Genomic DNA, 11,060 nt, shown 5'->3' on the forward strand with positions numbered 1-11,060 from the left:
CAGGGCTCCTCCATCCTTTGAGTCACCTCTGAATTACCAGTCTACACTCATTAGTCCACATGTAGCCAGTTTATTAAAGCCAGGGCTTCATCACGGATCCAGAAGGGACAAGGTGGAGCTACCATACCCCTCCTTTCTCTGCTCTTTCCTTCTCCAACAACTCATCTACAGCCCAGCCCCCCGGACAAGATCCCAGGAACTATGGCTGGCGTTAGGCATAAATACATAGAGGCCATAGCCTGAATCAGCAGCGTCAAGGGGGCAGGGAGACTGGACAAGAAAGGATGGCTCTAGGGCACCTCTCTCAGGGCTTGTCCTGAGCCCATGGGCCCACAAAGCAAAAGACAAGAGACCAGTGGGCTGCCCTAGGGTCTGAGGCTACAGCCAGCCCTGTCCAGCGAGGCTGGCGTGTGGCTCCAGGTTGTCAGGGAAGAGCAGGGAACAGGTGTAGGGGCTTAGGTGCTGTTGCCCTGTTCCTGCTCAAAGAGTAGCATGGCAAGCTGGGTGCGGGAGCCAAGGCCCTCGAGCACGCTCTGGCGGCAGCGGTGGTACAGATCCTCACTCAGCCGGGCGCTACACGGCTGGGCCCGGTAGCGCTGCAGCAGGGCCGGTTCCACTGCCCGCAGCACATGCAAGCTGGAGAAGCGCAGGAACAGCTCATACACATCCAGGCTCTCTAGCAGCTCCTCCTCCTGCTCTGAGGCTGCCGCTAGCCGTCCACGGGCTGCCACATAGTCGGAGTTGTAAAAGCACGCCTCACTGGCAGCCTGGCGGTCAAAGTGGCCAGTATCCCGGCCCAGTTCGGGTGGCCCAGGCCCCTGGGGTGGAGCCACGGCAGGGTGGAAGGCCTGGAAGTGCATGGGAAAGAAGGCCTGCCAGCCAGAGATGGCATGCATGCGACAGCGGTTCAGGAAGTCAGATGTGAGCACTGTGTCTGGCCCGGCCAGCAGGAACAGAGTGTCTAGTGGGTGCTTCTTGGAGAGCAGATCCATGAGACGCAGGGGAGAGGGGGCAGCTGTCTGCACGCTGAGCCAGGGCACTCGGGCACCGGGAAAACGCCGCTCTAGCTCTGCTACGTGGGCCTTGACAGGTGCGAAGACATCCGCATGGGCTGCCCGCTGGGCCTGGCGGGGCTCGTACAGCAGCAGCAGAGTCAAGGACCCTGCATCACCGGGCTCCAGCGCTGCAGTGGCAAAAGCGTCTAGGAAGCCAGAAGCCAGGTCACGCTCGGCTGCAGCGAGCGGCAGTAGCACAGTGAGCCGAGACGCCTCAGTGACATAGGGCACTGGCAAGATCTCCACTCGGCTCAGGGGGCGGAGGAGCTGCACCCTTCTGGTAAGGGGCCAGCGGCCACCCTGGGGTGTCAGTGCTTCCAGCTGCAAGTCTAGTGTGTACTCCATGCCTCGGGCTGGATCAAAACGCCGGTAGCCGTTCACCAGCTGCTGCTTCCGGAGCCGCAGTGCTGGCTGATAACGGCGGTTGAGCTCCTCTAAGGCTGTCCCCAGGACATCAGCCACGTCAGCTTGGTCAGCCCCACGCAGTGGACAGCGGGGCGAGCCATCGGCACAGGAGAAAGCATACTGTTCCGTGAAGTAGTCCCAGCGCAGAACCTCAAAGCGTGAGGCAGGGCGAGATGGTGCTGGAACGCCCACTGGCCAGGCAGAAGCCCGTTCCCCATCCGCAGCCAGTCTGCTTGTGTTTTGGATCTCCCACTGGGCCAGAAAAATAGGTCATGAGCAAATGATGGAGCCATATAGTCAGAATCCACCTAGAGGCTATGTGGGCACTCAGTGATACTCAGGGAGGACCCACAGCCTACTGCAAACCTCTGTTCACCCCAGGGCCCCACACAGTCTCTCCACAGGTTGAGGCAGCTTTAAAGTTAAAAGTGGAATTTCCTGGGGGTTCCACAGAGGCCAAAGACCCGGGATTTTAGCACTGCCTTTTCATTTCCCACGATCTCTCAGAACCTGTTCCCCTTTACCCCCCCAATCCTCAAGCCCAGACCATACCTGCAATTCTCGAATTTCCTGGTACGTGCGGTCCAGCTCAGCCCGGGCAAACGCCTTGTGCAGCTGGTACATGTGCACAGGGTCATGCACAGGGTGGGCTGTCAAGGCATTGCGGAAGCGAGGGTCCCCCTCCTGCACAGGCTCCCCAGGGTTCAGCTCCAGATAGTTGTAGTACACTCCCTGGGGAAAGAAAGGGAAGGATCCGTACTGGGAACAACAACAGAACTGTCTCTCCTGTCTCTTAGCCAGTGTCTCATCTTCTAATCCTGTGACTGGTTATGGACTTGGGAGATTTTAAGTCTATTTGATCAGTCGATGCTGTACAACCCTGGACAAATCATTTTGGGCTCATCTGTGAAAACTGTCTCAGAGGTGTTCACAGAACTAAATAAAATAACTGATACTGAATACGTATAATATGCAAAGATCTCTTACTGTTTCCTAATCCCCGTATAGCCCTGCCTACTGAAGCCCAGAACTAGTAATTTACCTAGGACCAATGGGATTTTCAAAAACATTAGATTAACATGGAAACACAGATCTGTATCTCCACCACCCCATAGCTCTACTGAGAAGAGATATGCAAACCGAGAGGAGACACTACTGGAGAGGTTGTCTTCCTACCTCATGGTCACCAGTACAGCCCACGCCTGTGGCGTCAAGGATGCACCGTCCCAACCACTCATCTGGGCGAGCACTGACGATGTCATTGCGGCAGCTTTCCAGGTGAGGGCGCAGTTGCTGTAGCAGGGTGCGAGACAGTAACACTCCAAAGCCCCCGTGGCAGTAGCGGCCTCGGGTGCTCTCTCCACCGATGAAGTCCTGGGGCCGACCAAGATAGAGATGGGTTGCCGAGGCTAGGCTGAGGTGGCCTGCTAGACGTTCCAGTCCATGCGCCTCAGTGTAGGTGGCATCAGGCACTAGGAAAAACCAGTCAAAGTCATCGCCGTGTTGCTCCAGCAGGTGGCGCAGCGCCAGGTGCAGGTGTCCGATGGGCCGCTCTTCGCCCAGTGTCACCACGACCATGCCTGATGGTGTCCGGCGGCCTCGCGCACCGGTCAGGAACACTACACGCTCCAATCGGTGTCCCAGAGTTCGGTTCACAGCCACGCCCAGTGTAGGCAACGTGGCCTGTGAGGTCAGCACTGCCACCAGCAGCTTCTGCCTGATGCCCAGCTCCGTGCTGATATACCGAGTTCTGAGAAAAAGACAGTTAACGAACAAGATAGCACACAGGCTCCGCTTGTTATTTCTTCTTTGGGCCTGTTTTGTACCCATGAATAGGATAAGAATAACATCTCTCCCACGAGGCATGAGAATTTAAATGAAATACTGGTCTTTGCACTAGAAGATAGCAATTTCCATGCAGGTAAGAGAAAGAGATATTAGATCGAATTCCAGATTTCACAGGCTAGAACTTGTGTCCCTGAGCACAATACTTAGTTTTAGCCACCTATAAAATGGGACCGATTGCACTTAAACAGCAAAATGCTTGGCACACCGTGCATACACTTTCTACTATAGGAAGACGCTGTCATCCTCCTAAGTATGTCCAATAAATGATGTGAAGGAATTTATGGCATAGTGGTATAGAGAATGTCTTTCCAGGAGGGGCAAACTAAGACAGTAACTCACCTTCCTAAAGTAGAGGGCAAGTTGTACAACTGGAATTCACTGTTTACTTAGGAGAAATTAACTTCAATTCGTGGGCAGAGACAGCAACGTGATGAGTACATTCCTCCCTCTCCCATCTCATCCCAAAGTGGCCCTGGAAACTCATCCGGGAATGAAATACAGGTAAATTCCAGGTCCCTCCTTTTTCTTTCCCCCTCTTTATACACTTATCCTCCTTAACACTAATTTCTCTAATCCTAAACAGACCACCTAGGAGCTAAGAGGGTGTCTGGGGAACTGTGGGTGCAGCCGGTTTAGCTCAGCTCAGATCCGGACATGATCCAGAAAAGGCTTCAAACTGGTCCCCTGGCTCCCTGGAAAGCAGGGTCATAGGAAGTAATCGAGGCCCAAGGACTTCCTGGCCAGCCAGCCCCTTCCTTCCGGAGCCTGACCCGGCCTCCGGTGGCCTCCCCAGCGCGCGCGTCTGGGCTGGTACCCGGGGGGTGGGGCGGATGGAGCGGATCAGTACCTGACGGCCTTCTTGGCGGCCTGACCGGGCTGTGCGGGATGGTAGGGCAAGACACGAGGCTCCCAGCTCTCACCGGCGCCTGCGCCGGCCCCGGCTCTCTCGCGCTCCGCTCCGGGCTGCACCGAGTTGGGCCGGCGCGCCGCGTTGGTGTTGCCGCGAGGCGGCAGCTCAGAGTCTCCGGGTTGGGGCGGCCCCGGGCCGCAAGGCTCCTCTACCCAGGTGACGCTGAGCAGGCTCAGGGTGAAGCCCAGGGAGATGCCCACGGCCACAGGCCCCGCGGGCCGCAGCACCGACAGCAGCAGCGACGCCCGCATGGCGTCCCGACAGCGGGCCCCCGTCCCCCGCGCAGCCCGAGGAGGCTCCGAGGGGGCGGGACCGGAGAGGGGGCGGATCCGAAGGGCCCGGGCCCAGCAGGCGGGCCCCCTCCCTCCCCAGCGAGCAGAGCCAGCAGCGAAAGCCGGAACCCCCGCGCTGCTCCGCTGTCCCTCCGGCTGGGCTTCGCCTCCGGGCCTCCCAGGCGGCTGCTGTCCGACGTGTCAGGCGAGGGCCCCGCCCCCGAGGTGGGATCGCAGCCGTCAGCTACCGGAGAGGGAGGAGGGGGAGGAGGTTAAAGGGGAAGGACCCCCGGAAGTGCCCCCTCCTCAGTGCCGGAGAGGCAGACGCCGGGGGCGGAGTCCCCTGCTTCCCCCGGCGTGGTTGGTGCGTCCCTAGTGACGTCAGAAGCAGCCCGCCCCTGCCTGGATGGTGCACCCTGAGTGACGTCAGGAGCAGAGGCCGGAGCTGTCCATCAGCACCAAAGGCCGCCGCCGGGCTCAGGGCATGGGGCCGCGGCTCCGGGGCAGCCCGAGCTCCTGCTCCTGCTCCTGCTCCTGCTCCTTTGCCTTCCCCGGGCTGGGTCCGAGACCCCGGACTGTGGGGCTGCAGTGCCAGCCGGTGTTGGAGGTGGAGCGGCGACGCCGTCGCACAGAGACCTGTCTCTCCGGCCCAGCAGCCCCCTTCACACGGCGGACTTTGCCCGGACCCCAGTCAGTACGAACCTCTGGCGTTCCATCACCCCGGCTCCTCCGACCCTTGAACAGCCTCTCTTGCTCGGAAGCTCAGGTCACCTCCAGTCCAGGTAGATCTTGGACAATTCCAAAATGAGCCTCTTACAGATGGTGCTCGGGCTGCCTCTTTTTTTTTGCCAGCAGCGCCCTACCCTCGTCTGGCCCCATCTAGTCCCTCTTTTAAGTCCATCCCAACCGCCTCTAGCCAGGCACTTGTTTCCCTTTGTCTTTGCTCCCGATTCCGGAGACGCTTCCAGCGCTGTCTGATGTGGGCACCATTCCTTTGTCCACTGTGCCCTTGCTGAATTCCCCCACTCGCGCTGTTTTCCTAGTGGAGACCCACGACTGACTCTTGACCCCAATTTCCTCTCTGTCAGGTTGACCCGGGAGGGTGACCCTCTTCCATTCCCAGCACTATGCCGGGTACTATGGAAACTCTGCGGTTCCAGCTGCTGCCCCCGGAGCCAGATGATGCCTTCTGGGGTGCACCCTGTGAACAGCCTCTGGAGCGCAGGTATCAGGCCCTGCCGGCCCTCGTCTGCATCATGTGCTGTTTGTTTGGAGTCGTCTACTGCTTCTTTGGTGAGATCCCCCTCATTCCTCACCTGTTCCCCTCCACTGTTTCCCTGAGGTTCCTTTACTGGTGTCTCTCAAAACATTTTCAGCCCATCCCGCCCCCGTGGCTCTATCTTTCTCTTATTGATCCCAGATATATTTGTAGATCATTGACTCTAGAGTCCACAGAGCACAGGTTTTAAATTAGATTCTGAGTTTGAACCTGGCTCTCTATGTTAGTCCCTGTGATGTAATGGGTGCACTAAGCTGAGTCTCAGCTTTCCCACCTGGACAAAGGCAACAATGTTTGTCTCATATAGGCACAAATTAGTAGGTACTCAAAGAATAGTAGCTATTGTAGTGAAGATGTGTTTGGATCAGCAGGCTAAGCAGACACTGAAAACACTTAGCATGAAGATTAAACATGGTCCCTTACAACAGGGCATATTGTATGGTGGGGGCGAGACCTGGAATATTCACACTTGTGATACATATTAGTGTGGGCTGTATGGTAGTCACACACATGGAGATCGCCTACAAGGCAGATTCCCATAAGGATGGGTATTGTGAAGAGTTGTATGGGGGAGGGCGTGGTATGTCTGTAATCCCAGCATTCAGGAAGCTGAAGCAGGGAAATGGAAGCACAAGTCCAGTATGGATTACATGGTACAGTGGTGTGTGTGTGTGTGTGTGTGTGTGTGTGTGTGTGTGTGTGCAGTAACTGCAGGAGTTCAGGTGAACAGGTGAGTGCGGGTCCAGTTGGCAGCTCTCAGGGTCTTGGCTACCTTCCTTAGAAATAAGTATACCTTTTTCTCATTTCCACAAAGATATCACATGGGTCAGTGGCAGCTTAGAGTAAATGCCCAGTGGGTTCTTCAGAAAGTTATAGAACTTCACAGTGGAGACTGTTTTCTGTGAGCAGGGACCCAAAGACAGTCTCCAAGAAGATTGTAAGTATTAAAACTAGTTTGGGCAAAATGGCTGGCAGTTTGCCCGAGTGTGGCAGACTCTATACCTTCTGTTAGAATAGTTGGAAATTTGGGGTGTGGGTCAGATGGTCTTACTTTTACATTGTTGCAGAGTGGGCAGGAGAAATGCTCCCCTACAAAAGTTTAAGATATGTAATGGGTCTTCAAAGATCTCCATCCCCTCTGTACTGTGTGTACCTACTCCCTCTGCATGGTGCTCTGGATAGCTTAATTCCTTATCCTTAGCTCCCACGTCGTCCTACCTATTTTGGATGCTCCTACCATGGGATTCAGAGACTTTTTCTAAACTCTGTTCCTCTCTGACTCCAGAACCTTCTGGGATCTGATACCCTCATGCTTGGGACCAAATCTCCCTTTTGTCTTTATTATCTTTCTCTTTGGCTTTCCCTGCCTCTCCTTGACTCCCAATTCTGACTTCTGCATTCTCAACTGTTCAAGACGCTCTCTCTTTCATACACTGCTAACGGTGGAAAGTCCCTATAACACACTCTTCTGAAACTTCACAATCACAACTTCTCCGCATGGTCCTCTGGGATTTCCAACAGTCCTATATGGATCCTAGCACCCTCCCAATGGTTCTCTTTAATCCCTGTCACTCTGACCAGAAGACTGTTCCTCATTACTGTGGTCTCTAGTGATCCCATTTCTCTGGCCTCAGTGTTCCCTTTTGTCTATAATAATACTAATGATTCTCCATCCACCTGCAAAGACCACATCGCCCCATGACCCAGCTCTGCTACCTCTGCAACCTTCCAGAAGTGCTTTAGCTCTGAAGCCCTGTGACTGTACAAGGCTCTCACCTTGTACGTGATGTAAACTTATGTGACCTCATCCCTATACATATTTTTTCCTGACTTCCATATTCTTCCTCTCTAACTAGTCTCTCCTCAGAGGCCCTAAGGACACATTACTGATGCCCTTGAGACCCAATGAGTGATCTCTCTGAGCCATATCATTCTAAAGACCCTTATTGCCCCATTACTGATATACTCAATCCCAATGATCCTTAATTCTAACCCTCAGAGGCTTCAAAGCATTATTTCAATAATCAATGTCTTCCCAGTGATTCCCAGCAAACATCTACATGGTCCCCCGACCTTTAGCTCCACCACTGAGCCCTTGTGACCTCTAATTCTCTTATTATAGCACCCCTGTCTCTGATTCCCTTGTGCCTCTATGTTCCTAACCCTCTGACTTCCAGCCTGGAAACGCCTTCTTGGTCCCTCACTGACCCTGTTCTCCTCCAGGTTACCGCTGCTTCAAGGCAGTCCTCTTCCTCACTGGGTTGCTGTTTGGCTCAGTGGTCATCTTCCTGCTGTGCTACCGAGAGCGGGTTCTGGAGACGCAGCTGAGTGCTGGGGCAAGCGCAGGCATCGCGCTGGGCATAGGGCTGCTCTGCGGGCTGGTAGCCATGCTGGTGCGCAGCGTGGGCCTCTTCCTGGTGGGGCTGCTGCTCGGTCTGCTGCTCGCTGCTGCCGCCCTTCTGGGCTCTGCTCCCTATTACCAGCCTGGCTCCGTATGGGGCCCCCTGGGGCTGCTTCTGGGAGGTGGCCTGCTCTGTGCCCTGCTCACGCTGCGCTGGCCCAGACCGCTCACCACCCTTGCCACTGCTGTGACTGGTGCTGCCCTCATCGCCACTGCTGCAGACTATTTTGCTGAACTGCTACTGCTAGGGCGCTACGTGGTGGAGCGACTGCGGGCTGCGCCTGTGCCTCCCCTCTGCTGGCGGAGCTGGGCCCTGCTGGCACTCTGGCCCCTACTTAGCCTGATGGGCGTTCTGGTGCAGTGGAGGGTGACAACCGAGAGGGACTCCCACACAGAAGGTGAGAGGACACAGGTTAGGGTGGGCATGGGAAGAAGGGATGGACAAAGATGGGTGGGGTGATTGGGGGATTAGTGAGATAGGACAGAAGCTATATACACCAAAATTGGAAAGCCTCAGTTAGAAAATTGACTTGACCAGGGTCTAGGAGAATAGGGCTTAATAACAATATTCATTAGAAGAGAATGTGTGGGACATCAGCTCTAGGTCAAGCCCATTCCAGGCATTGGGGTGATATAGCAGAGATGAATCAAAAGGATAGAGGATGTAGCTCAGTGGTAGCACGCTTGCCCAACACACGCAGGGCTCTGAGCTTGATTCCCAGAACCACAAATGAACAAATGCTACCAGAGATGGGTTCATGCTCTCATGAGTGTACATCCAGGGCAGCTGAGAAACAGATACTAAACTTGCAAACAGACATATAAGTTAATTCTAGTTGTCCAGAGCGATATGGAGTGATACAAAGTAATACGAAACTTTCACTTTCTGGATTCCACTGTAGTTAAAGTGGCCAAGGAAGGCTGCTTGGAGCAGGTGTAATTCATGAGATAGGCCAATGGTGTCCACCCTCTGCGCCGAATTTTGTTAGGACAGTGAGATGCCCATGGAGGGCTTAGGGTAGCGGAGGAAATAGTAGGTTAATGTTGGGGAATACAGAACACGTTAGAGAAATGGTTCTCAATCTTCCTAATGCTGCAACCTTAATATAGTCCCTTACGTCGTGGTGACCCCCAAACATAAACTTATTTTTGTTGCTACTTCGTAACTGTAATTTTGCTACTGTTATGAATTGTAATGTAAATATCTGTTTTCCAGTGGTCTTAGGCAACTCCCATGAAAGGGTCGTTTCACTAAGTGGATTGAGATCCACTGGTTGAGAGCCACTGCATTAGAGGGAGGCAAGCGGAGAAAGGAATAGTGAAGAAGCAGCTATCCAGTTGAAAGATGGGAAGTGCCATCTTGGAGGTGGGAAATCAGGAAAGGAAGTAACAGGGTGAAAGTGTGGGTCATAGGCAAGGGACAGTGGAAGCCTAAAGCCCTCTGAGGGGAAGAAGGGAAGAGCTATATGAATGTGAGTCTTCTGTGCCCATCCCTCTACAGTGGTCATCAGCCGGCAACGAAGGCGAGTGCAGCTCATGCGGATCCGGCAACAGGAAGAACGCAAGGAGAAGCGGAGGAAGAAGAGACCCCCTCGGGCTCCTCCCCGAGGTCCTCGGGCTCCTCCACGGCCTGGTCCCCCAGACCCTGCCTATAGACGCAGGCCAGTGCCCATCAAACGCTTCAATGGAGATGTCCTCTCCCCGGTGAGGTCCCAGAGCCCCTCCAGCTCCAGGGTGGGAGGTGTATGTAGACTGACCGTGTAGGACTGAATCTTCTTGGGGGACACTGGCCTTAAGGCCTATGTTTGTCCATTCGTCAGAACCTCTATACCTGGGCCCTGATGGATCCAACTTGGCAGGTGTCCCAAGTACTGACACTAAGTGGCTATGGTATATGGTGCCTTTTAGGGTTGTGGACTTAGTGTGGAGATGCTTTGGGTTTGTGCAGGCCAGGGGAGTGTCAGGCCTGGGTGGGGCAGAAAGAGGTGGTTCTGCAGCAGGACTCACACCTGTGCTTATTTCCCCACAGAGTTACATCCAGAGCTTCCGGGACCGGCAGACTGGGAGCTCTCTGAGCTCCTTCATGGCCTCACCCACGGACACAGACTATGAGTATGGGTCCCGGGGGCCACTGACAACCTGCTCGGGACCCCCTGTGCGGGTGTAGTCATGTTCCCTGTCTAGACTCTGCAGTCACCAGCTCTACCAGCTTAGAGAGTCCTGCCAGGCCACTACTGAGGCTGCATGGCCCTGTGGTCTTTGACTGTCTCTCTCCCCTCCTTGGAGAGGGTTGGCCAGCCACCAGAAGGGAGGCTGTGTCTCAGGCTAGGTGGGCCTGGCCTGAGGGAGAAGCTCCGGTCCAAGCTCCCGAGGGACTCGGGATGTGAGCCCCACTGGGATGTGCTCAGGGTTCTGTGTTGCCCATATATGTGTGTGAAGGGGGTAGGCTTTGAGGGGACACTGGGACCCTTGCCTTAGATTCCTATTGGCAGGGCTTCTTCAGGGCCAGCCCTGCCTCCTGTCCCACTGCTGGGGTCCCATGGGCCACTCTCCTGCATGTCTGTGAGGAAGAGGCCTGCCTGCCTCCCCTATTGCTCTACTTCCAGCCACTCATCTAAGGGTTCTTGTCATTGTCCATGGAGCTAATGGCAGCACCCCTCACCTTGGTCCCCTGGCCTCCGCAAAGCAACCAGCCTGAAGAGCCTTGGCAGGGGATGGGGGCGGGGAGTGTTGTTCTCGGTTGGGTTTGGGAGGAGGGTGGAGGGAGAAGGGCTTAAATGCACGGTGCATGTCTGGTGTCTTTTGTGCCACCCTAGACACCTCATGCTTCTGTCCCCTCCCACCCTGTTTAACAACTTTTATAAATGTGCCAAACTATGTGGCCTCTGCC

The 11,060-nt window shown here is 55.0% G+C and overlaps 2 protein-coding genes across 4 annotated transcripts; one reads left to right on the forward strand and one right to left on the reverse strand.

Annotated features, from left to right (window-relative positions):
- Window positions 1-54: 54 nt before the first annotated feature.
- Window positions 55-4,469, reverse strand: Chpf (chondroitin polymerizing factor). Its single transcript, XM_048458987.3, has 4 exons — window positions 4,156-4,469; window positions 2,637-3,210; window positions 2,013-2,192; window positions 55-1,712 (listed from the first exon to the last, which is right to left on the reverse strand). Exons 1-4 carry the CDS (start codon window positions 4,467-4,469, stop codon window positions 456-458), a joined length of 2,325 nt encoding a protein of 774 aa, XP_048314944.3. The 3' UTR covers window positions 55-455.
- A 378-nt stretch (window positions 4,470-4,847) lies between these two features.
- Tmem198 (transmembrane protein 198) lies at window positions 4,848-11,047 on the forward strand. 3 transcript variants are annotated; one of them, XM_048458990.3, is made up of 5 exons: window positions 4,848-5,272; window positions 5,579-5,783; window positions 7,993-8,568; window positions 9,672-9,874; window positions 10,200-11,047. In XM_048458990.3, the coding sequence occupies exons 2-5, from the start codon at window positions 5,618-5,620 to the stop codon at window positions 10,335-10,337; spliced, it is 1,083 nt and encodes a 360-aa protein (XP_048314947.1). In that variant the 5' UTR covers window positions 4,848-5,272; window positions 5,579-5,617; the 3' UTR covers window positions 10,338-11,047. The 3 variants fall into 3 exon arrangements, with proteins under 3 accessions (XP_048314947.1, XP_048314945.2, XP_085554108.1); XM_048458988.3 differs by having other exon boundaries at window positions 5,579-5,715; XM_085697982.2 differs by lacking the exon at window positions 7,993-8,568.
- The last annotated feature ends 13 nt before the right edge of the window (window positions 11,048-11,060 follow it).

Source organism: Myodes glareolus, chromosome 1 (assembly GCF_982192425.1).
Source record: "Myodes glareolus chromosome 1, mMyoGla1.1, whole genome shotgun sequence".
Lineage (NCBI taxonomy): Eukaryota > Metazoa > Chordata > Mammalia > Rodentia > Cricetidae > Myodes > Myodes glareolus.